Consider the following 23,689-nt stretch of genomic DNA (forward strand, 5'->3'; position numbering starts at 1 on the left):
ATTTCTCGCCCCAACTCCGTTTTCGCCCCGTAAACGACAACGCTGAAAATCCAGCCCTAAAGATAGCTGTAAAGAACAAACTCGCTACCACGGTGTCCCAGTATGGACTCTAGGAAAAGTAACAGCATCTTTTGATGGTGAAAAATTGCATTGTTATAAGCAAAGATGTGTTTTTCTTGCATAGCAGCAGCAAGTTGTTGAGATCATCAGGGAGATGATTGTGATTGCAAATAAACTAAAAAAGCTTACAAGTTATTAAATGACCTGAAATTTCTCTCTTTAAAAGCCATTTTTCAATGCATTATTTATTTTTCCATTATAAACTTATTTCTGAATTTAAAATGGGACTGCTTTGGGCTTGCTATATTTTGGACAGAATGAAGACTTGATGTCTTTGATAGGTACTTGGAGATATTGGCTTGTAAGCTTTAATTTAGAGTGCTTAATCAGAACCAAATAAGACAGACTATTTTGCGATATGAATACCAGTTAATAAATTCAATATTTGCATGCATCCACGCTATAGGCACCAATGGCCTTGTTTTATCCAGCTACCTTTGGAATTGTGGGACAGAAAATAACCTCATTGCAACACAGATCACATGGTGATTCAGAAGATCCGCATGATGAACATTACTTAGTGGCAACGCAGAGTAAGCAGGAACAGGTGAGGATGTGAATTTGGTGATGCGTAACAGGAAAGTCTAAGTTGGCAGATACCCAGTAAAATAGAAAGAGAAGCTAGTAAATCATTATTCACTATAAAATAGTATATATGTGTGCTTGTCGAAGAATTTGCAGAACTAATTATAATGGTTCTGTGCTTGTAATTTCTTGAAATAGTGACATGTATTTTGTACCAAGCCAGTTAATTTGTTAATTGCCTAGGCTGCCAAAGCTATTGCCGAGAGGAAAGCACTGGCTAAGTATGCTGGATTTGACGGAGAATCGGGTGCTCAGAATTCTGACAGTGCAGAGAAGAGTCATTCTCATGAACTAGAACTTGGAACCTCTCAGCATGATTGCTTACTGGCCGGAAATGATTCTGAGGACCTACCAGCGGCTCTGATGGCCAGAAAAACAACGGTGTCCCAATTTGAAGGAAAGGCTTTGGGGCTTGATAAATCAATACTGCATAGTATTGATTGCTGTGGTAAGAATAATTATGAAATGTACCGTAATTTCATCCAATTGTATAATTCAAGGATGAAACATTTTGAAGTTCGCACTACTTTAATATTCTTCTGGTCCTGTACATCACATAAGAAAGATGTGTACACTTTCAGGTTCTGATGAAACAAAGAAGAAAATGTACAGTTCCATTTTGGTGGTTGGTGGAGGTCTAATGTTCCACGGGGCTCAAGAATTTTTACAACACAGAATTTTGAACAAGATGCCACCATCATTCCGAAGAATAGTAGAGAATGTTGAAGTTATCACAAGACCCAAGGTGAGAAAGATGTCTCCTTTTATTAAAAGGTCAGTTTAAATATCTGTCTGATCCCGACTACTGACCGCTCTGTCTGATCTAGATTACAGACCGTTTAGTAGACCACCATAGACACATTGTTTTACCAACATCATCAAAGGCTAATAGTTACTTTAGTATTAGTCCTACAGGATCCATTCACCTGTAAAAAGATAGGGGTCATTTTAATACCGGGAGCAAAGGCTGCAAAATGAGCGACGTGCCTGTCTGGGAGTGGCAACAGGCAGGCGTGGCCTCATTAGCATGCTGTTGCTGGCCAGGAAACGGCTGTACAGACATTAGAATCTGGCAGCAGGAGGCCACCGCCTCAAGATGAGTGTTATGGGAGGGGAATCCTCCTGACCACGAGGAAACTCTGGAAAAAATGTTTAAAACTTGCCATACTGGCTTCTTCTGGTCCTGACTGCTGTTCCCAGCAGGCTTTCCTCATGAGGAATTTCAGTTGTTCAGTTATGACATTGTCACAAAAGTAATTCATCTCCATAAATTTGGGATTTTGCTTCCCCTGTTCTGGCCTCGGGTTAAAATTGCATCAATGGAGCCCGATCTGCATATTTAAAGAGGACCTCTCCGGCTTGAGGCTGATGTTCTTATCGTCTGTAATTTAAAATTCCAGTCAGCCAGATCAGAGCAGGGAAAGAGTGGGTGTAAGATCCCCTTGCTCCATTTTTAACTTCCCCCCTCCCCCCCCCACCCCGTCAGCTTGGTTTTCAACTGGTGGGGGATGTTAAAATAGATCCCATTGTAGATGAGCTGGCATGTATGCAAGTAAATTCACTGGGAGCACTGGTCGACAGTATTTACAGTATAAGTGAGGTTAATTTCTGAATGTTTGCAGAATATATGAATTTAATGTAGCTTTGATTAAGTAAATAGAGTAAATGAAAGTCGAGCTGCAATCAGGAGCTGTAATGATTGATGTAGTTTGTTTCATATAGAAACGCTGTTTCATTAAAATTTGTATGAAAAAGACTAGAAATAAATTTTTAAATGGAATCTATGGGCCCCAAGTTTCCACATGATTTGCTCCTGATTTTTAGGAGCAACTGGTGGAGAACGGAGTATCTTAGAAATCGCAATTCTCCACATTTAAGTTTTCTGCAGTTCTAGTCATTTAGAACAGTTTCACTTTTGAACAGAATTTTTTTTTCAAAAGGGGGTGTGTCCGGCCACTGACGCCTGATTTGAAAGTTTCCACAGTGAAAACGTACTCCAAACTAACTTAGAATGGAGCAAGTGAAGATTTTTGTAGGCCTGAAAAAACCTTGTCTACACTTTAAAAAATCAGGCGCAGGTTACAAATTAGGCGTCGGGACCGAGGTGGTGGGGGGGGGGGGGGGAAGGGAACTCATTAAATTCTACAATAAATCCTTAGTTATACTTATACAAATATTATACAAATAATTCCAACCTGAATAAAAATTTATAAGCAAAGAAAAGATTAAATAAACCATGTTCCTACCTGTGTGAAAGTGCTTCAGGCAGGGCGAATGCTGCAGGAAGCCTCACAAGTTGAGGCAGCCGTTCCCGACGGCTGGGGGGGGGGGGGGGGGAAAGGCAGTGAGGGCCCGACCGACCGACCGACGGCAGCAGCCATTCCCGCGGGGGGGGGGGGAAGGCAGTGAGGGCCCGACCGACGGCAGCAGCCGTTCCCGCGGGGGGGGGGAAACGCAGTGAGGTCCCGACCGACCGATGGCAGCAGCCGTTCCCGACGGCGGGGGCGCGGGGGGGAAGGCTGTAGGAAGCCTCAGAAGTTGAGGCAGCCATTCCCGACGGCAGGGGGTGGGGGGGTAGGCCCCCCTGCCGTCGGTCGGGCCCGTCGGGAAACGGCTGCCTCAACTTCTGAGGCTTCCTGCAGCCTTCTCACTGCTGCAAGAAGCCTCAGTGCTGATCATGGAAGGGCAATGTGCTTTTATTAAAAAATGAACAGCTGCAAAGAACTACAAAAATGGGCGAGTGCCAATGTTTTCTTCACACTGCGCGTGCGCGAACGCTCCAACGCGCACGCGCAGGGTTGCCGGCACGAAAAAAACTCATTTAAATGGTACCCGCCCCCTCCTACTTACAAAATCGGCGCGAGTGGTAGGCTCCGACCCTGGGTGCCGCACCAAGCTGACATCGAGTTGCAAAGCGCTCGAGAATAGCGCGTTCTTTTTCAGGCGGCGTTTTCGGCGCAAAAAACGGGCGCCCAGCTCGGAGGGGCGCCTGTTTTGCAGCGTGTGGAAACTTGGGGCCTATAATTCTACGATCTGGGGTAGGAGAAACTGACACGAAATATCCTAGTGCAAAGGTGACCCTCAACAGAAATTTACATGAGTGCAACCACCAGAAAATATTCAGAATAATGGTCACAATTTTTGTAGTGTACAAATATTTAACGAACATGAAAATTAACTTCAAGCCTACTTACAGGTAGGCCAGGCACAGATGACACAGTAATTCCTAAACTTTGTAATGAGGTTTCCAGAAGGCTTAATGGGTGAAACTGAGCAATATAAGCAAAGAAAGTCACAGCTTAGATGCCTGATCAGTGGTGAAGTAGCTGATCTCGGGCAAAGAGGTCGATAACTAGCTTCAGTACGCTGTGTTCGGGAAGGTAATAAAACATCCACGGCAGGATTTTCGGGTGGTTTGCGATCGGGTTTTTGCCGTGTTTTGACCCTCCGCAGCAAAATCCCGGTCGCTAAGCCCGGTCGAGATCTTCGGTTCCTTTTTTTGCGGCAGTGCTTGGAAGCGTCGCCAGGGTGAGCTGCGCCAGGGGTGGAACGACTCGGATTGTGTTACCGTCCGAGTTTCAGCGCTCACTCAACCCCGAAGACCGCGAGGTAAAACCTAGCGGTGCAGCCGTGCAGGCAGCGTTGGAAAACCTGGAAAAAAACGCACGTTTTTTGCAGCGATTATTTAGGTAAGGGTCTTGGTAATGTTTTTTTTCCCCCCTCCCAAGGCGCTTCTCACAGTGCTCCCGGCCTCACGCTGAAGTTGGTGAGGATCGAGCTTTTGCGGCCCGGATAATAGTGCAGCGCCTCCCTTTGCGCTGCACCCCCTGACACACATCCCAAATACATAGAAACATAGAAAATAGTAGGCCATTCGGCCCTTCGAGCCTGCTCCACCATTCAATAAGATCATGGCTGATCATTCACCTCCGTACCCCTTTCCTGCTTTCTCTCCATACCCCTTGATCCTTTTAGCCGTAAGGGCCATATCCAACTCCCTCTTGAATATATCTAACAAACTGGCATCAACAACTCTCTGCGGAAGAGAATTCCAGAGGTTAACAATTCTCTGAGTGAAGAAGTTTCTCCTCATCTCGGCCCTAAATGACCTATCCCTTATCCTTGGACTGTGACCCCTAGTTAGGCCTTAAATCGGCAGTGTGTGTGCGCACGCGCATGATACGACCACACCTAGAGCACTGCGTACAGTTTTGGTCTCCTTATTTAGAGAGGGATATACTTGCATTGGAGGCAGTTCAGAGAAGGCAAATCAAAGAGCAAGTTATTATTTAAATGGAGAAAGATTGCAAAGTGCTGCAGTACAGCGGGACTTGGGGGGTACTTGTGCATGAAACACAAAAGGCTAGTATGCAGGTACAGCAAGTGATCAGGGGGGCCAATGGAATCTTGGCCTTTATTGCAAAGGGGATGGAGTATAAAAGCAGGGATTGGTGAGGCCACACCTGAAATACTGCGTGCAGTTTTGGTTTCCATATTTACGAAAGGATATACTTTCTTTGAAGGCAGTTCAGAGAAGGTTCACTCGGTTGATTCCGGAGATGAGGCAGGGTTGACTTATGAGGAAAGGTTGAGTAGGTTGGGCCTCTACTCATTGGAATTCAGAAGAATGAGAGGTGATCTTATTGAAACGTATAAGATTATGAGGGGGCTTGATAAGGTGGATGCAGAGAGGATGTTTCCACTGATGGGGAAGACTAGAACTAGAGAGCATGATCTTAGAATGAGGGGCCGCCCATTTAAAACAGAGATGAGGAGACATTTCTTAGAGGGTTGTAAATCTCTGGAATTTGCTGCCTCAGAGAGCTGTGGGAGCTGGGACATTGAATAAATTTAAGACAGAAATAGACAGTTTCTTAAACGATAAGGGGTTATGGGGAGCGGGTGGGGAAGTGGAGCTGAGTCCATGATCAGATCAGCCATGATCTTATTGAATGGCGGAGCAGGCTTGAGGGGCCGTATGGCCTACTCCTGTTCCTATTTCTTATGTTCTTATGAGGAGGTTGATGTATGAAAAAAGGTTGAGCCTATACTCATTGGAATTTAGAAGAATGAGAGGTAATCTTAGTAAAATATATAAGATACTGACGGGGCTCAACAAGGTAGATGCAGAGAGGATGTTTCCACTCATGGGGGGAATCTAGAACAAGGTGGCATAGTTTAAGAATAAGGGGTCGCCCCTCCTCATCTTAGTTCTAACTGAGATGAGGAGGAATTTCTTCTCAGAGGGTCGTAAATCTGTGAAATTCTCTGCTCCAGAGAGCTAAGGAAGCTGGGTCATTGAATATATTTAAAGTAGAGATCGACCGATTTTTGAACGATAAGGGAGTGAAGGGTTATGGGGAGCGTACAGGAAAGTGGAGCTGAGCCCAAGATCAGATCAACCGTGCTCTTATTAAATGGCGGAGCAGGCTCGAGGGACCAAATGGCCTACTCCTCCTATTTCTTATGTTCTTATGTTCTTCTCTCTTCACCTTTGTTCCTCGTCCCACTCTGTTTCTGCCCATGCGCTCGCGCTCTCCCCTCTATTGTCACCCTTCCATCCCCTCCCCATCTCTCCCTTGCCCTAAATACACTTGCTGTATAAACTAACATATGAAAATGACCACCTAAGTGAGAAATCTGAAATCTGTTGCCTCAAACTGAATCCCATCTCGTCTTGAGACATGCTTACAGGCGAGGCGTGGGAGTAAAATTGGAGGGAAAGAAAACTACCCCAGTCCAATTAATGAAATGTCCTTGGATGTTTCTCTTCAGCCCTTCACTTAATTGCAAATCCTGTGATCTGTATGCTTTACAGCACAATTGCAAAAATTTTCTTCCGCCTTTTTACTTTTTTTGTGAAACATTGTTCTGTGCCTTTAGGAAATGGTATTTAATCCTTAGTAATTTTCTCCACACCTATGATCTACTTTGTACAGGTATTAGCAATGTGTTTGTAAAATAGTGCAGCAAAGAATAGTGATGTATATTTTGATTTCTCTTTAAAGTTAGTTGTCTTAGTTTTGAAGAATTTTGTCAGTTTTGAGAGTGGATCTACTGGTGGTCAGTTTTGAGAGTGGATCTATAGTCAGTTTTGAGAGTGGATCTACTGGTGGAAGTACATTCTATACTTTCCCCAGGGAAGCAGAAGTGGTCACCATACCATTCTCTGAGCAAGATATGCTGGCCTTCAGGAATTCAGTTGAATATCCTAATTAGAACTGTGGAGAAATCTGTATTTCTGCTCGCTGTGTTATTTTTATTCTCTTTGACATTCAACAGAGCTTTAAAAGTCCTCAACAGTGTTTCTAGAAAATGAGAGAAAGCAATATGGCACAGTCTTAAGTTGCCTTTCACCAAGCTGTTGGTGAGAGTCATAAGCTGATTCTTTTTCACTTTATAATCTTTTTATAATTAGGACATGGATCCACGCTTAATAGCATGGAAAGGTGGTGCTGTTCTGGCTTGTCTGGATACAACCCAGGAGCTCTGGATACACCAGCGGGAGTGGCAGCGGTTTGGAGTGCGCATGCTACGGGAGAGAGCTCCATTTGTATGGTGAAAAGTCCTATCCACAATGAGCCTTACAAGATAAAAGTCCATGACTGACTTTTCTTAAAGCATGGAAATATATCAATATTGTGTTTTTTGTAATGACCTGTTTGTCTTCCTGCTGTTTTGATAAAATTAGTACAATTGCAAAACTGTTACAGAAATGATTAAAAGGTCTACTAATGTATGTACAGTATTTTAGAAATTGAAGAGGAAGAGTTTATTCAAACCCGTGTCACTGCTGATGATGCAGTTACTCTGAAAATATTTTGTATTCATTATAAATAAAGTTTTTCCTATCTCTCATTTGTCTCAAATTTTAGGCATGTTAGCACATCTGCCAAGCTATTTACAAATTATCTTTATATTTAAAATTACCGTGTAGAAGAATTAATTGCTGTTTCCTTGTTTCAGACACCATTTGAAAAGATTTCAATCAGACAGTCTTTAATTTTGCTTCGGCAGGCAAGGGATTCCTTCTTCCAGTGAACTACCAATATCTCAGTTATTGCTTTGCCTCCTATTCCGAGACTGCTTCTGCTGTCTTGGCTGAGAGTTTTAGGTACTACGAGCTGAGAATAAAGCATTCAAGTCACAAATGAAGCATCCCCACCCCCAATTATCATTTTGAAGACAACTCTCTGGAAATATACTTATGTCTATATGCAAGTAGCATGGTGCCAAGGTTTGCACTGGTGTTGGGGGGAAAAAAACCACCATAAATCAGGCCTAAATCCAATGTAAGAATGGGCACATGTCTGGCAGATCACATTTAATGTTGATGAATGTAGTGTTGTACATGTGGTAGGGCTAATGGCAAGCACGTATGTGCCATGCAGCACTTCGAACTGGAGTCTGTTCAGTGGGAAAGCGATCTAGATGATATAGTGCATCTCTTGGATTCAGGTTAAGTGCCACGAGCCTATAGTAAAAGCTCACAAGATATTGGGATGCATTGCTAGAACAATCCAATACAAGACAAAAAGCAATCTAGTGTCCTTGTACAAGACCTTGGTTAGGCGTCACCTGGAACACTGTGTCCAATTTTGGTCCCCTCACCTAGGCGATGTCGAGGTCCTGGAATAGATTCATAGGAGGCCCACTAGATTGATATCTAGGTTAGTTATCCCAATAGGCTCAGAGAGCTGGGTCTTTTACTCCAGAAATGTCTAGACTGGGGAGATTTGATTGAGATATTTAAAACAATGAAGGGACTAGACTGTGTCTGTGTGGATAGGCTATTTGAATTAGATAAGTTAGAAACTGGATAGATGTCCGGATCAAAAGCGGAAACGGCTGAAGCAATCAACAGGTTAGGCATCAATTGCAGAGTGTTTCCAGCATTTTCTGCTTTTATTTCAGACTTCTGGCACCTGCAATATTTTGCTTATGTTTTCGATGTCGAGATTTTTTTCCACAGAGGTTCATTGCTCTCTGGAACCAGTTGCTGGCTTGTGTAATGTGTAGATTAGATTCACTACAAGTGTTCAGAAGGATGCTGGACATGTCCCTAGCTGAGGCTAATGGCGCTGCATACAAAAGGTAGCTGGGATGTTGGGTGATGTGCCTCAAGGTCACTGTACTCTCATGGAATGTGTTTTGATCGCCTTTGGGAGTTGGAGAGGAATTTTACTGATTTATATTTTCCCCTGACTTGGCCTTGTTTTTTTTTTTGATCTGCCTTTTTGCCTCTCCCAGGAGATCACATGACTGCTAGTGGGTGGGGGGGGGGAATGGTACTTAATTGTAACATAACTGGGACAAGTTTGATGGACCAGATGGTCTTTTCCTGTCTTGTCATTTTTGTGTGTATGTAAAAACACAGTAAATTGTACCTGTGAAATTAGTTAAATGATCATCATCTTCTAACATTGGAAAACACATTTCTTGTAATTGTATGCTTATTTTCAGGACTTTGAATTTTTTGTGATCTATCTTCCCTTCCACAAGTAAACACTTGGATTTTGGAGGGTAAGTTTATTGTTTTTTTACATTTGCCTCCGATGTTGCAGATATTCCTGCAAAGCATAAGACTTGTTTTTTTAATGGATTACAAGGACGTCTAATCTTAGACTGCCGATCCACACATGAGAATCTATCCCCTTTCGCGATCGTTATCTCCCTTAACACGGGGTAGCAATTAGGGCTTTTTTCTCACATATCTGTCTGTATAATTGTCAGATTTGACTCACTGGTAGCACTCTCACCTCTGTGTCCAAAGATTGTAGATTCATGCTCCCATTCTGAGACTTGAGTGCATAATACAGGCTGACACTTCAGTGCAGTGCTGCACAGTCATTGGTGCCATCTTTGAAATGAGGCATTACACCAAGGCCTTGTCTGCTTTCTCAGCAGGATGTAAAAGATCCCATGACGCTATATTTGATGAAAACTAGGGGAGTTTGCACAGTGTCGCGGCCAACATTTATCCATCAACCAACACCATCAAAACAGATTATTTTGCTGGTGCACAGCGGATGGGATCAGTAGTGGGCCGGCAGTGAAATTTGATTTGATTTGACTCTGGGTCTGCAACACTTGCCTTTCCCAGTGTCGGGTATGCCAGTGCTGAGCAGACTGGGGACTTAATTTAAACAATTATTGGCTTGTTGACAAGCCCTTAAGATTGAATTTAACCTTACCTTTTGACCACAGCTTCCACGCTGCTCCCGGACCCCATCTGTTAATGAGACGGTCATTGAATCAGCTGATTGACAGCTTGAAATGTAGTATAAAAGCTCTCACTTCACACTTGTTCACTTTGCAAGCGCAGCGACAGTTGCTTTCTCACTTTGGAACACAGAATAAGCTTTATGCAGGCTGCAAGTGTTTGGAGCAAACTCTCCAGCCAGTGTCACCTCATTGCAGCAACCTCTCTCATCATCGACAGATAGCTTCTGTCATCTCGACTTCAACTGCTATCTACTCCATCAGCATGGGTACCATTTATGATCTTATCACCTTGGTCCTCAGAGTCTGACCACATTGAGCCCCAACACCAGCAGCAACAGGCACACCTGCATCACCAACAACAACACTAACCATCTCCACAATCAACTGATGCTGCACAGGACAGAGGGCATCAGTATCCAACCACATTGCTTCCTGGGATCGCCTCACCATGGCCAGATTTACTTCATTTGATGCTGTATACGCTGGCTGCCATATGATGCGCCAGGTTGGCACCACCCCACACCAACACCATAAAGCATCCCTATAATGTCCAAGCCATTCTTTTTCACACTCATTACCATTGCACAGGCTACCGTTATGTCTCACCAATCACTACAACTCACTAAACCACTCCCAAAGGTACCCACAAATCTGTCCAAGAATGGAAAGTGTTGAAAATAAAAGTTTCAATGTTTGACAGCAAATTAACAGAAACTTTACATGAACATTACATAAAACACCCAAGTGCCTACCTTTTGTGTGTTGTTAGTTGGTATGATTGCACTAGGTTGAGTGTAAAGGATGGCTAGTGACATGGGGATGTGATAATACAGACAGAGAGGGATGGGTGGCGGTCCAAGATAAGTTGGTGTGAGTAAGGATATGCAGGAGTATGGTAGGGTAGGGAAGGCGATGTGATGAGAGGCACAGCAGGATGAAGCTGAGTGTGGCTTTGTACTAATGTTTTGTGATCTACTGAGATAATTGAAACATTTGCAGCACTGTATTCAGGTCCTCCTGACCACATCCCAGTTGTACCCTCCTCTACAATGTGCAACCAGGCTATGTTGATCTCCTGGGGAGGTCTCTCTTGCTCATGGGAAGGGAAGAGGACCTCCCTGTATAAGCATATGGAGGGAGTCATGGGAGAACCTGGGTGCAACCCTCTGCCTCTGTGCAGTCATTGTCAGTGTTTACAGCACCTCAATGCTCTAGAACACTGACAGCACAAATGTCAAAATAAAGTTCGACATGGTCCCTTTTAAGGAAACCAGCTAATGGCATGTCATGAAATGATGTCACCAGACCCGCTTCCTCTAATTGGCCGGGAAACGCACTGGGCGGGCTTAACAAGCCCTATCGAGGGAAATGCATTTCAGACAGTGGGATGGAGCCAGCCGTGGGGTCAGGACCCACCACAGACGTCGCCCGCCACGGACTTGCCAAGGTCAGCAAAATTGGTATGTCTCAGTGCTGTTTGGGAGACCTTGCTTACAACAGTGTCTACACTTTAAAAGTATTTCACTGTCTTTGAAGCACTTGGGACATCCAGAAAGGTGCTCTATAAATGCAAATTCTTTCATTCTATAATAAAAGTTTTGCATAGACACTTCCTGTTAGTCTCTCAGTTTCTGTAGTGTTAAATTCCATCACTAGTTTTCCAGCACACTATGTCGTCACACTATTTTCCAGCACACTATGTAGTCTCACTATTTTCCAGCACATTATGTAGTCACACTATTTTCCAGCATAGAAAATAGGTGCAGGAGTAGGCCATTCGGCCCTTCGAGCCTGCACCACCATTCAATATGATCATGGCTGATCATGCAACTTCAATACCCCATTCCTGCTTTCTCTCCATACCCCTGATCCATTTAGCCGTAAGGGCCACATCTAACGCCCTTTTGAATGTATCTAACGAACTGGCCTCAACAACTTTCTGTGGTAGAGAATTCCACAGGTTCACAATTCTCTGAGTGAAGAAGTTTCTCCTCATCTCGGTCCTAAATGGCTTGCCTCTTATCCTTAGACTGTGATCCCTGGTTCTGGACTTCCCCAACATCGGAAAATTCTTCCTGCATCTAACCTGTCCAATCCCGTCAGAATTTTATATGTTTCTATGAGATCCCCTCTCATTCTTCTAAATTCCAGTGAATATAAGCCTAGTCGATCCAGTCTTTCTTCTTATGACAGTCCTGCCATCCCAGGAATCAGTCTGGTGAACCTTCGCTGCACTCCCTCAATAGCAAGAATGTCCTTCCTCAGATTAAGAGACCAAAACTGTACACAATATTCAAGGTGTGGCCACACCAAGGCCCTGTACAACTGCAGTAAGACCTCCCTGCTCCTATACTCAATTCCTCTCGATATGAAGGCCAACATGCCATTTGCCGACTTCACCGCCTGCTGTACCTGCATGGCAACTTTCAATGACTGCCGTACCTTGACACCCAGGTCTCTTTGCACCCCCCCTTTTCCTAATCTGTCACCATTCAGATAATATTCTGCCTTTCTGTTTTTGCCACCAAAGTGGATAACCTCACATTTATCTACGTTGGGCAAATGCATAGCAGATGCAGTATATTCACCTAACCTATCCAAGTCATCCTGCAGCCTCCTAGCATCCTCCTCACAGCTCACACTGCCACCCAGCTTAGTGTCATCTGCAAACTTGGAGATATTACATTCAATTCCTTTGTCTAAATCATTAATGTATATTGTAAATAGCTGGGGTCCCAGCACTGAACCTTGCGGCACCCCACTGGTAACTGCCTGCCATTCTGAAAAGAACCCATTTCTTCCTTCTCTTTGCTTCCTGTCTGCCAACCAGTTCTCTATCCACGCCAATACATTACCCCCAATACCATGTGCTTTAATTTTGCACATTAATCTCTTGTGTGGGACCTTGTCGAAAGCCTTTTGAAAGTCCAAATACACCACATCCATTGGTTCTCCCTTGTCCACTCTACTAGTTACATCCTCAAAAAAATTCTAGAAGATTTGTCAAGCATGATTTCCCTTTCATAAATCCATGCTGACTTGGACCGATCCTGTCACTGCTTTCCAAATGCGCTGCTATTTCATCCTTAATGATTGATTCCAGCATTTTCCCCACTACTGAGGTCAGGCTAACCGGTCTATAATTACCCGTTTTCTCTCCCTCCTTTTTTAAAAAGTGGTGTTACATTAGCTACCCTCCAATCCATAGGAACTGATCCTGAGTTGATAGACTGTTGGAAAATGATCACCAATGCATCCACTATTTCTAGGGCCGCTTCCTTAAGTACTCTGAGATGCAGACTATCAGCCCTGGAGATTTATCGGCCTTCAATCCCATTAATTTCCCTAACACAATTTCCTGACTAATAAGGATTTCCTTCAGCTCCTCCTTCTCGCTAGACCCTCGGTCCCCTAGTATTTCCGGAAGGTTATTTGTGTCTTCCTTAGTGAAGACAGAACCAAAGTATTTTTTCAATTGGTCTGCCATTTCTTTGTTCCCCATTATAAATTCACCTGATTCTGACTGCAAGGGACCTACATTTGTCTTCACTCATCTTTTTCTCTTCACATAGCTATAGAAGCTTTTGCAGTCAGTTTTTATGTTCCTCGCAAGCTTACTCTCATACTTTATTTCCCCCCTCCGAATTAAATCCTTTGTCCTCCTCTGCTGAATTCTAAATTTCTCCCAGTCCTCAGGTTTGCTGCTTTTTCTGGCCAATTTATATGCCTCTTCCTTGGATTCAACATTATCCCTAATTTCCCTTGTTAGCCACGGTTAAGCCACCTTCCCCGTTTTATTTTTACACCAGACGGGGATGTACAATTGTTGAAGTTCATCCATGTGATCTTTAAATGTCTGCCATTGCCTATCCACCGTCAACCCTTTAAGTATCATTTACCAGTCTATCCTAGTCAATTCACGTTTCATACCATCGAAGTTACCTTTCTTTAAGTTCAGAACCCTAGTCTCTGAATTAACTGTGTCACTCTCCATCTTAATGAAGAATTCTACCATATTATGTTCACTCTTCCACAACAAGATTGCTAATTAATCCTCTCTCATTACACAACACACAATCTAGGATGGCCAGCTCTCTAGTTGGTTCCTCGACATATTGGTCTCGAAAACCATCCCTTATACACTCCAGGAAATCCTCCTCCACTGTATTGCTACCAGTTTGGTTAGCCCAATCTATATGTAGATTAAAGTCACCCATGATAACTGCTGTACCTTTATTGCATGCATCCCTAATTTCCTGTTTGATGCCATCCCCAACCTCACTACTACTGCTTGGTCTGTACACAACTCCCACTAGCATTTTCGCAACTCTACCTATACAGATTCCGCATCATCTAAGCTAATGTCCTTCCTTACTATTGCGTTAATTTCCTCTTTAACCAGCAACGCTACCCCACCTCCTTTTCCTTTCTGTCTATCCTTCCAGGACACTAGTCACGTTTTTTCCAGTACACTATGTAGTCACACTATTTTCCAGCACACTATGTAGTCACACTAATTCCATCTCATTATTGTGGTCACATTTCAAATTTTCTATTCATTTTAAAGTACTGATTCCAATCTCTTCGCTGATCGTCCCAAATTAAATGGCACTGTGGCAGTACTGCATTACATATACTTGGCCAATTGGCTTGAGAGGATCATGTAACCCCAACTTGCAAGTCTGTCTGCCTATTTTCTTTGTGCTTTTATTGCAGTCCACTACTTCTGTTGGCCATCCCATTCAAATTGATGACGAGGTACACCAGCTTCCCCGTGCCTGCCAGCTGTATTCCAGCTGCCCAGTTGGGATTATGGCCTGTTCATCCCCACACCTGGCCTCATTTTTTTCTCCCTGCCCTCTAAGTTGAATTTTCGGGAGCGACTGACCCTCTCTTCTCTCCATTTACCCTCTCCCTGATTCTCCCATCAGACTGATCAGCCTGCCTTTCAGGTTTGCTCATCTCATTGGTATCTGTTGTTGGGTCTCACGCCCATTATCCACATTCGCCATGTTTCACTTCCCACCCATGCCATTCCCAGAGCCACAAAATGAACACAATGTCACTTTGTTCCCATCGCCAACAGCATTTCATTCACTTTACTTGACGACAGAATTATGCAGCTGAGGAAACAACTGGCAATGGGGGAGGATGGATCAAGAATAGGTTGGCGCAGACCAATTCCGCTGCTCCCCCTACCCCCCACCTACTTGCATGCTGACCCTGCGTGTTTCTCACTTCTGCACCCAGAGTACTTGCCAGCTCTTGTTTGCTGCCCTCCCCAAGAGCATCCCGGCTTGCTCGCACATTTTTGCCAGCCTGCTGTGATTGCATGCTGACTTATTTAAGAGCATTCCAACCCACCAGCTAACCCTCCCATCTCCCCAACCAAACCCAAGTGCTTTACAGCCATCTACGTGGCTGTTTGCTCAGCCTGATCCACCTGTCCTGAGTGTTTTCCTACCTGCTCACCTGCCGAGTCCCAGTGCTTCCTGGTCCCCCTTGCATGGTCACCTCGGGTGGCTCCCAGGTCACCCACTTGCCCAAATGTTTCCTGGCCTGATGAGACGTGAAAGAGGGTGAAAGGTGAAATAGTAAAGTGACAGACTGCAGGAGGTAAAGGAGGAGAGTGAAAGAGTGAGATCAAATGAGGATTAAAGAAGGGTATGACTGAAAAGTAAAGCTAGAGAGCGTCATGGGTGAGAAGTGAAAGGGGGAGAGTGAGGAGATGTAGATATGGTGGCGAAGGAGATAGTGTGGAAAGAGACTTGCTCACTGAGGTATAATTCTTCATGTTTTATAATGTCTTGAATAGAAGTGTAGGGTTAGTAGTACAGAGGGAGCTCATAGTAAACATTTGAGTGAATTTATGAGCAATCACAAGGTATGAAATATCTAATGACTGATCACTAGGGGAAGAAGCGGACGTTGGGGAAGTGGCAGAAAATAAATGGTGGACCGAGGGGACTAAGTCCTTGTTTTGGGGGGGATTTCAGGAAGTTATTTTAAATTTCACTTCTTTCTTTATATGTGTATTTTATTTTTGTTGGGTGCTTCTGTTCAGAAGGGCCTAAAGTTGAGGGGTATGATTAAGAAGTTTTCAGATGTTACTAAACTTGGCTTTGTGGTTGATAATGAAGAAGAATGCTGTAGACTGCAGGAAGATAGCAATGAACTGATCAGGTGGGCAGAACAGTGGCAAATGGAATTCAATCCGGAGAAGTGTGAGGTAATGCATTTGGGGAGGCCTAACAAAGCAAGGGAATACACATTAAATGGTAGGACACTGAGAAGTGTAGAGGAACAAGGGGACCTTGGAGAGCATGTCCACAGATCCCTGAAAGTAGCAGTCCAGGTAGATAAGGTGGTTAAGAAGGCATACGGAATACTTGCCTTTATTAACTGAGGCATAGAATACAAGAGCAGGGAGGTTATTGTTGAACTGTATAAAACACTAGTTAGGCCAGAGCTCGACTACTGCGTGCAGTTCTGGTCACCACATTACAGGAAAGATGTGATTGCACTCGAGAGGGTACAGAGGAGATTTATGAGGATGTTGCCTGGACTGGAGAGTTTTAGCTATGAGGAAAGATTGGATAGGCTGGGGTTATTTTCTTTGGCATAGAGGAGGCTAAGAGGAGACTTACTGAGGTGTATAAAATTATGAGGGGCCTAGATAGAGTGGATAGGAAGGACCTATTTCCCTTAGCAGAGGGGTCAACAACTAGGGAGTATCGATTTAAAGTAATTGGTAGGAGGTTTAGAGGGGATTTGAGGGGATATTTCTTCACCCAGTGGGTGGTGGGGGTCTCGAACTCGCTGCCTGAAAGGGTGGTAGAGGCAGAAACCATCACCACATTTAAAAAGTACTTGGATGTGCACTTGAAGTGCCGTAACCTACAGGGCTACGGACCAAGAGCTGGAAGTGGGATTAGACTGGATAGCTCTTTGTTGGCTGGCACAGGCACGATGGGCCAAAATGGCTTCCTTCCGCACTGTAAATTTCTATGATTCTGTGGCTCTCAGCATTAAATGGTAGCTAAAGGTAACTGATAGGAAGGAAGATTGCAGTTTCATTTATGCCAACTGACTGTATTTGATATAGTCAGTATTGTGGAGGCACTGGCTGCATTTGCAGATGAAAGTCAGTGTGGTCCAAGCTAGCTCTTCCTAGTGGAAGCGGATTTAATAATGGCCTGGATTTTGCGGTCAGTGGCAAATGAATGGTGCCAGCTGTTCGTTACACATCTACTTGCCCACAGACTTTCTATGAACTTTTGCACTAGAATTTGCTGTGATTAGAAAACCATTTTGACTCGGTGCCCTTTACAGGGGATTTGGAACTTGCGTGAACAGGGAAAGCAACTGTGTATTTCTTTAACCAATCATATTGAAGAATCCTTACTGAGGCAGAATGCAGAAGTATCAGTTAGAATAGTTAATTCAATGCCAGATCATGTATAGAAAACAAATAGAGAGGTAAAGAAAGATGCGATTAAGAGAAATAAGAGGCAAAAAGAAAAAGGTTTTTTAAAAAAAAAAAGTTTACATTTTTCATTTTTTTTTAAACTCTCCCAACAATAATTAAAATCTGAAGGAGTGAGACTCCACACTTTTAAAAGTTAATTTTCAGTGCCAGAGAGGTTGTTTGGCAGTAAATAAGACTTATCACACCATTTAAAAATTTACTAACATTGGAATGGACAAACTGTAACTGTTTCTGGCAAGTTTAGTGAGTATCTATCACATAATTACCGCAACTGCACACCCTTCCCTGTATTTCAGTGCGGTGTAGCAAAGCTTCTGGTGGAGCAGGACAACTCAAATAGCAACTTCCTGATTTCTGCGTTTAACCTGTTGCTGGTATTTTCTGTCCAATTTACACTTTAATAACGGTGAACGTTGATAGCCTCATCGTTATTTTAATTTCAAAAGGGAATTGGATAAAAATTTGGATGGCAAGAGAATGGGACTAATTGGATAGCTTTTTCAAAGAGCCGGCATAGGGATAATGGGCCGACTGGCCTCCTTTGCTGTATCATTCTATGATTTGCATTACTCCAGTCTGAAATATTCTGTAAATTTGCACCAAAGCAAATGCATAATTGTGCCACAATGCCAATTTCCAGTGCAAAAGATTAGGAAATCTGAGCACAAATGACTTGCATCCATTCTTACAGTATGAGTAAATTTCTTCGATCTTTTGTACTGGTTCTTCAAAACCTCAGTCAGAACCTCTTCAGCTCATTAACATAGCTTCACCTCTCATGCAAAATTTGAAGCGCCTTCCCTTATCTGTGCAATTGTCAGAATTTCGCAATTTCAACCTGAGGGCGTGCATGTTTGTGGTTGGGACTTGACCCAGTGAATTGAATCTTAAACCAGTGTAAAAGGTTGCGGAAAACACAAACGTAACTGACTTGCTTTTAAAATTCCCCGATCTTTTGCGCTGGTTAGGCCATGAATTATGAAAACGAGCAAAAACTCTACCTTGCTGTGCCTAATGTGCATAAGTGATACTTGGATGGCTTCAAACTTTAATTTTCATACTTAAAGGAATATATGGTGTGAGTTTCCGCTTGTTTGCACCGATTTTTACATTCCACCGTATGTTAATGAGATCGGCAGGAAATTACTATCAGCAAAATGAGTGCAACAGCGAGCATAAATTTTGGTATAACTTGCCAATTAAACCCTCACATGAAATTCCGGGCCTCGATGTTTAAGCGCAACCATCGATTATTCTATGATTAAGCTGTTGTCTGACTTCTACTTTGATAATTGGCAAGAAAGGGTTAATTAATTCACTCAGTAACTTGTGCAGATCCTGATGCAAGGTTGGTAGTGTAAATGCTAATTGATGCAAGAAATTATGGCGAACTAAATTTAGGCATAAACTGGGTTACAAATCGCTGACTTCAGTTCAGGATTAATTTGGTGCCTATGATATTTTTGTCAGAGTATCGATTCTAATTTTCTTACAAGGGGCATCTTGAAATACATTTTATAAATGATACGTTTACAGTGACACTTTGTACAATGTTATATTGTGTTGTATTTTTTTCTATTCCTTTTCTCATTTTTCTTGCTTTCTCAATTTTTTGTTCTCCATGATCATTTTAACCTCCTGTACCATTAGAGGGAGCTATTGTATAGTTTCCTATAAACTTCACCCCTCTCACCCAAGTGGGACATATTTTAGCCAAATTCAACATGACTAATTTCACATTGGATGTACTTAAATACGTTGGGAGTGTAAACGGCACATTACCAGAAAAATTACAAGTAGTTGTAACAAAATCTAAAACTGTATTCTAGATAATTTGTTTTATACTTTTTAAGTGAATTTTTATTCTGCTTTCATTCTGAATAAATCCTGAAACTAATTATGCCAAATAAAGTCAAACAATCCAACTGAACAGCATCTTTATTGTTGAGGACGTGTATATTCACTTTGCACATGAGACCTTTTATCTTATTTGCCAAAGAAAACTAAGATTTGACTAAATTATGCACTAACAGTTTTTCATTTGCATTTTGGAAACATATTTCCTCCATAATTTAAATAACCTATTATTTAACTAGTTCCTCATTGTGAGCAGAGAATTTTTGTGAGAATTACTTTATCTTATTAGCACAATCTCAAATTCATATTCTACTGTAATCTGTGGAGGTGGAGAGTTGTGTAAGATCTCTAAATCTCTGGCATTAAGTTGACAGCGAGACTGATTTTTTAAAACAATTGGGAATAGTTTATTAAACACACACACATGCACATTTATCAGCAGTCGTCAACTATCCTACAGATCTACTTAGTTACAACAGATACAATGACACAATAATGATTTATAAAAAGGTATACGTCACTTTCCTCTGGCTGACTGGCTGAGCTCGCGGCCTGCTGTTTCGGCTGGTCTTCAGCGGGCAGTTTGCCGTGTGCTCAGGAGAGAAGGCGAGAGAGAGGTCTTTGGCTTGAGTTGTTATACCTCTCAAAGCCATTGTTCCTCACAAAGCCCTAGGATTGGATCTTGGTTCCAGCGCAGTTCCTTATTGGCTCTCCTCACACGTGTCTGTCTGGAAGACCGGCACATTCCTTGTTTAGGTCGATGGCTTTCCAATACACATCTTTAAGCTCTGTCTAGTCAGAAGACAATATACACACACAACATCCTGGAAGTCTGTGAGCGTCCATTTTGTCTCTTTCAAAATTGTCTTTTTGTATAATCTCATTTTTACCATTTATACATACACAGAATCAATTTTATCATTAATGAACACTTTTATTCTTACAAACTACCTACATATTCCTCTTTAGAAAATACTTAAAAATTATGTTTAAAATAGTGAATTATTCTGAAATATGTTGTGAAGCATTCCTGTCTTTTATTATCTAAACTATTAGTGCTAAAAGTTAATTGTTTTGGAATAAGGGTTAAGATAACATAGTTATATAAGATGGGATGTGCTGAATGTTGATTTTCTGAAGGAGGAGGAGGATAAGCTGAAATCCATAAACTTGAAGCCTTTAAAGAAATGTAAATATCCATCTCTAAAGTACATATAAAGGCCAGCATTTTCCATTCTTCCTTTGCTGATTTTTTTTGGGGTAGGCCCATTGCAAGCAAATGCAAATGATGGAAATATATCCTCCAGCATCATTCTGGTGTCCCCCAAGGATCTATCCTTGGTCCCCTCCTATTTCTCATCTACATGTTGCCCCTTGGCAACATCACCAAAAACACAGCGTCAATTTCCACATGTACGCTGATGACACCCAGCTCTACCTCACCACCACTTCCCTCGACCCCTCCACGGTCTCTAAATTGTTAGACTGCTTGTCCGACATCCAGTTCTGGATGAGCAGAAATTTTCTCCAATTGAAAATTGGAAAGACAGAAGCAATTGTTTTCGGCCACAAACTTCATTCCCTCACCACTGACTCCATCACTCTCCCCAACTTCTGTCTGAGGCTGAACCAGACTGTTTATAACCTTGGTGTCATGTTTGACCCTGAAATGAACTTTCGACCACACATTCACAGCATAACTAAGACCGCCTATTTCCATCTCCGTAACATTGCCCGTCACCGCCCTTGCCTCAGCTCATCTACAGCTGAAGCACTCATCCATGCCTTTGTTACCTCTAGACTTGACTATTCCAGTGCACTCCTGGCTTGCCTCCCACATTCTACTCTATGTAAACTAGAGGTGAACAAAAACTCGGCTGCCCCGTCAAAACTCGGCTGCCCCGTCCTAACTCGCACCAAGTCCCGCTCACCCACCACCCCTGTGCTCGCTGCCCTACATTGACTTCTGGTTAAGCAGTGCCTCGATTTCAAAATTCTCATCCTTATTATCAAATCCCTCCATGGCCTCGCCCCTCTCTATCTCTTTAATCTCCTCCAGCCCCACAACCCCCCGAGATGTCTGCACTCCTCTAATTCTGCCCTCTTGAGCATCCCTGATTATAGTCGCTCAACCATTGGTGGCTGTGCCTTCTGTTGCCTAGGCCCCAAGCTCTGGAACTCCCTGCCTGTATCTCTCTACCTCTCTACCTCTCGTTCCTCCTTCAAGACGCTCCCTAAAACCAAGCTTTTGGTCACCTGTGCTAATTTCTACATATACGGCTCGGTATCAACTTTTTATCTCATAATACGCCTGGGATGTTAAAGGTGCTATATAAAATCCAAGTTGTTGTTGATAATTTGTGCCCCAATTCAGCTACCACAAAGAAACCACTTCTGAGTCCACAATTGCACATTAGCTACTTCTATAAGTCTCAGTAGCTATCTGCTGCTCCTGTATTTCTGCTTTCATAAGGCATGTTTTGTTTTGTTTGTACAGATCTGTTATCAACATAATTCAGCTTTATTCCACCCACCAATGGAGGGACAGAAAAGCACTATAAAGAGGAGTCATCCTGCGCAGTCAATCAGGTGGGAGAGTTGTTCATGTTCACTCTTCTGAGTCAAACCAAGTTCATGTTTTGATGCGAACCATTTAGATTCAGATTTTAGACTGTTCCGTCTGATTCAGCACACGTTTCTCTTGGGGACTGTGACAATATTTGGCTGGACTGGAAGCTGGCAGTTGTGAAAGATCAACTCTGTGTGTATGTAGCATGTATATCCATTTGGTATCTGTGCATTCAAAATAATGCACTATAAAATTAATGCAAGAGAATTAAGTGTTCATACAGCTTTGGGCACCAGTATGTTTGATACTTCTCTGTTTTGATGCATGATACCACCTTGTGCATCTTGGAGCATAGTTACTCATTTTCACTGGGACATACTGTATAGCAATAAATATAAATTTCCAATAACTACTTTCAATCCGGTTTAGTTTGTGTGTGACTTACAACTCCAGATAAGTATGCTACATAGCAATTGAAAAACTATTGCGCTATTAAAGTTAATTAATTTTGCTCCTCAATAATTGTTTCCACCTGTGTTAAAGGTTTATCATGTTAAACACTTTGGGAATTACACATCTGTGAGTCCAGTGTTGGGAATGCGGGAAGGAACCACTTCGGGGTTCCTCTGCTTCCCGACCTACTTCACAGTTCCGAAAAATTCGAGTTGACACCAATTGGTTGCAGTGGGAAGCATTTCACTGCAAAGAACAGTTTAATAAACTCAGTATTTAAGCAGTAGTTCACAGAATGGAAACTGGAGATGGATTATCTGCTTTCATGCGAGGTGAGCTCGTGCCTTGGCGCCTCTCGGCCCCCACCCTGCGGATCCCGTGGATCCTACCTCCTGCAGACTTCTTCACTTCTTCAGACTTCACGAGCATTAGGCTGCTGACAGCATTTACATATGCCCGAACAAGCCTCGTCTGCACCGTCGAGGGAATCCTCTACTCTGAATGTGTGCTTGAACTGTATATTTAGAGGGCTAGACTTTGCACTGATGATCACCGGGCTATCTCCCATCTGTCGCTCAAATAGGCAGGCTATCACCCATTTTAGCTTAAAAATGGAAAGTTGGGCCGGAACATCGGCCACTGATCGCCGGCACACATGAATCTGCTATCGCCGAGGTGATCACCACAACTTTCACCACATCACCTACACATTGCCAAGAAGATCGCTGGAGAAAAGCTGCTCCCGACTGGCACTACTTGGCATAACTCAGCACTACGGATGCCATTTTGAACATCAGAGGAACTTCAACTTGGGGCTTATGAGGAGAATTCATTTGTGAGTCATTTTAAGAGCCATATTGACTCCTGCCGATCATCTAATCACATTTAAGTGTTGAGGACAAATTTAGAGCGATTTGTAGACAAGGGGTCTGCAATTTCTCTACCAGTATTGGTCACTAATCACATGCTGCAGACTGAAGATGGGAGAAGGTATATTGAAGAGCATTATGGGCCCAAAGAGATGGCAGACTGCTGTGGGGGAGGAGACCTTGCACCCGACTCACTTGCAGGGAAAAGCAATCATACCTGAATTTGTCCGATAACACGTGCCTTAGGAGGCTGTGCTTCCGAAAGGAGGTCATCGCTGAGATATGCCAGCTCATCAAGAGTGATCTGCAGCCTACCAGCACCGTCATGATCACACTGCCCGTTGAGGTAAAGGTTACTGCGGCACTTTCCTTCTACGCATCGGGTTCCTCAGCTGACGACATTTGCGGTATCTCTCAGCACGCCACACATTGCTCCATTCGACAGGTGACTAAAGCCCTTTACGCACGCAGGATGGACTTTATAAGTTTCCCTATGACAAGGGAGGCACAGACCGGGAGGGC

General features: G+C 43.1%; 1 protein-coding gene across 3 annotated transcripts in view; it reads left to right on the plus strand.

The window, feature by feature from the left end:
* Positions 1–23,689, plus strand: part of actr8 (actin related protein 8) — a 51,238-nt gene that overhangs the window by 22,565 nt on the left and 4,984 nt on the right. For 2 of the 3 annotated variants that reach the window (XM_070895301.1, XM_070895300.1), the window contains exons 10-14: positions 527–667; positions 889–1,153; positions 1,287–1,450; positions 7,124–9,228; positions 21,774–21,865. In XM_070895301.1, coding sequence (XP_070751402.1) covers positions 527–667; positions 889–1,153; positions 1,287–1,450; positions 7,124–7,267 — 714 coding nt within the window. In that variant the 3' untranslated portion in view covers positions 7,268–9,228; positions 21,774–21,865. The remainder of the gene's footprint in view (positions 1–526; positions 668–888; positions 1,154–1,286; positions 1,451–7,123; positions 9,229–21,773; positions 21,866–23,689) is intronic. The other variant, XM_070895302.1, reaches the window with a different exon arrangement.

The sequence above is a fragment of the Pristiophorus japonicus genome, chromosome 12 (assembly GCF_044704955.1).
Source record: "Pristiophorus japonicus isolate sPriJap1 chromosome 12, sPriJap1.hap1, whole genome shotgun sequence".
Taxonomy (NCBI): domain Eukaryota; kingdom Metazoa; phylum Chordata; class Chondrichthyes; family Pristiophoridae; genus Pristiophorus; species Pristiophorus japonicus.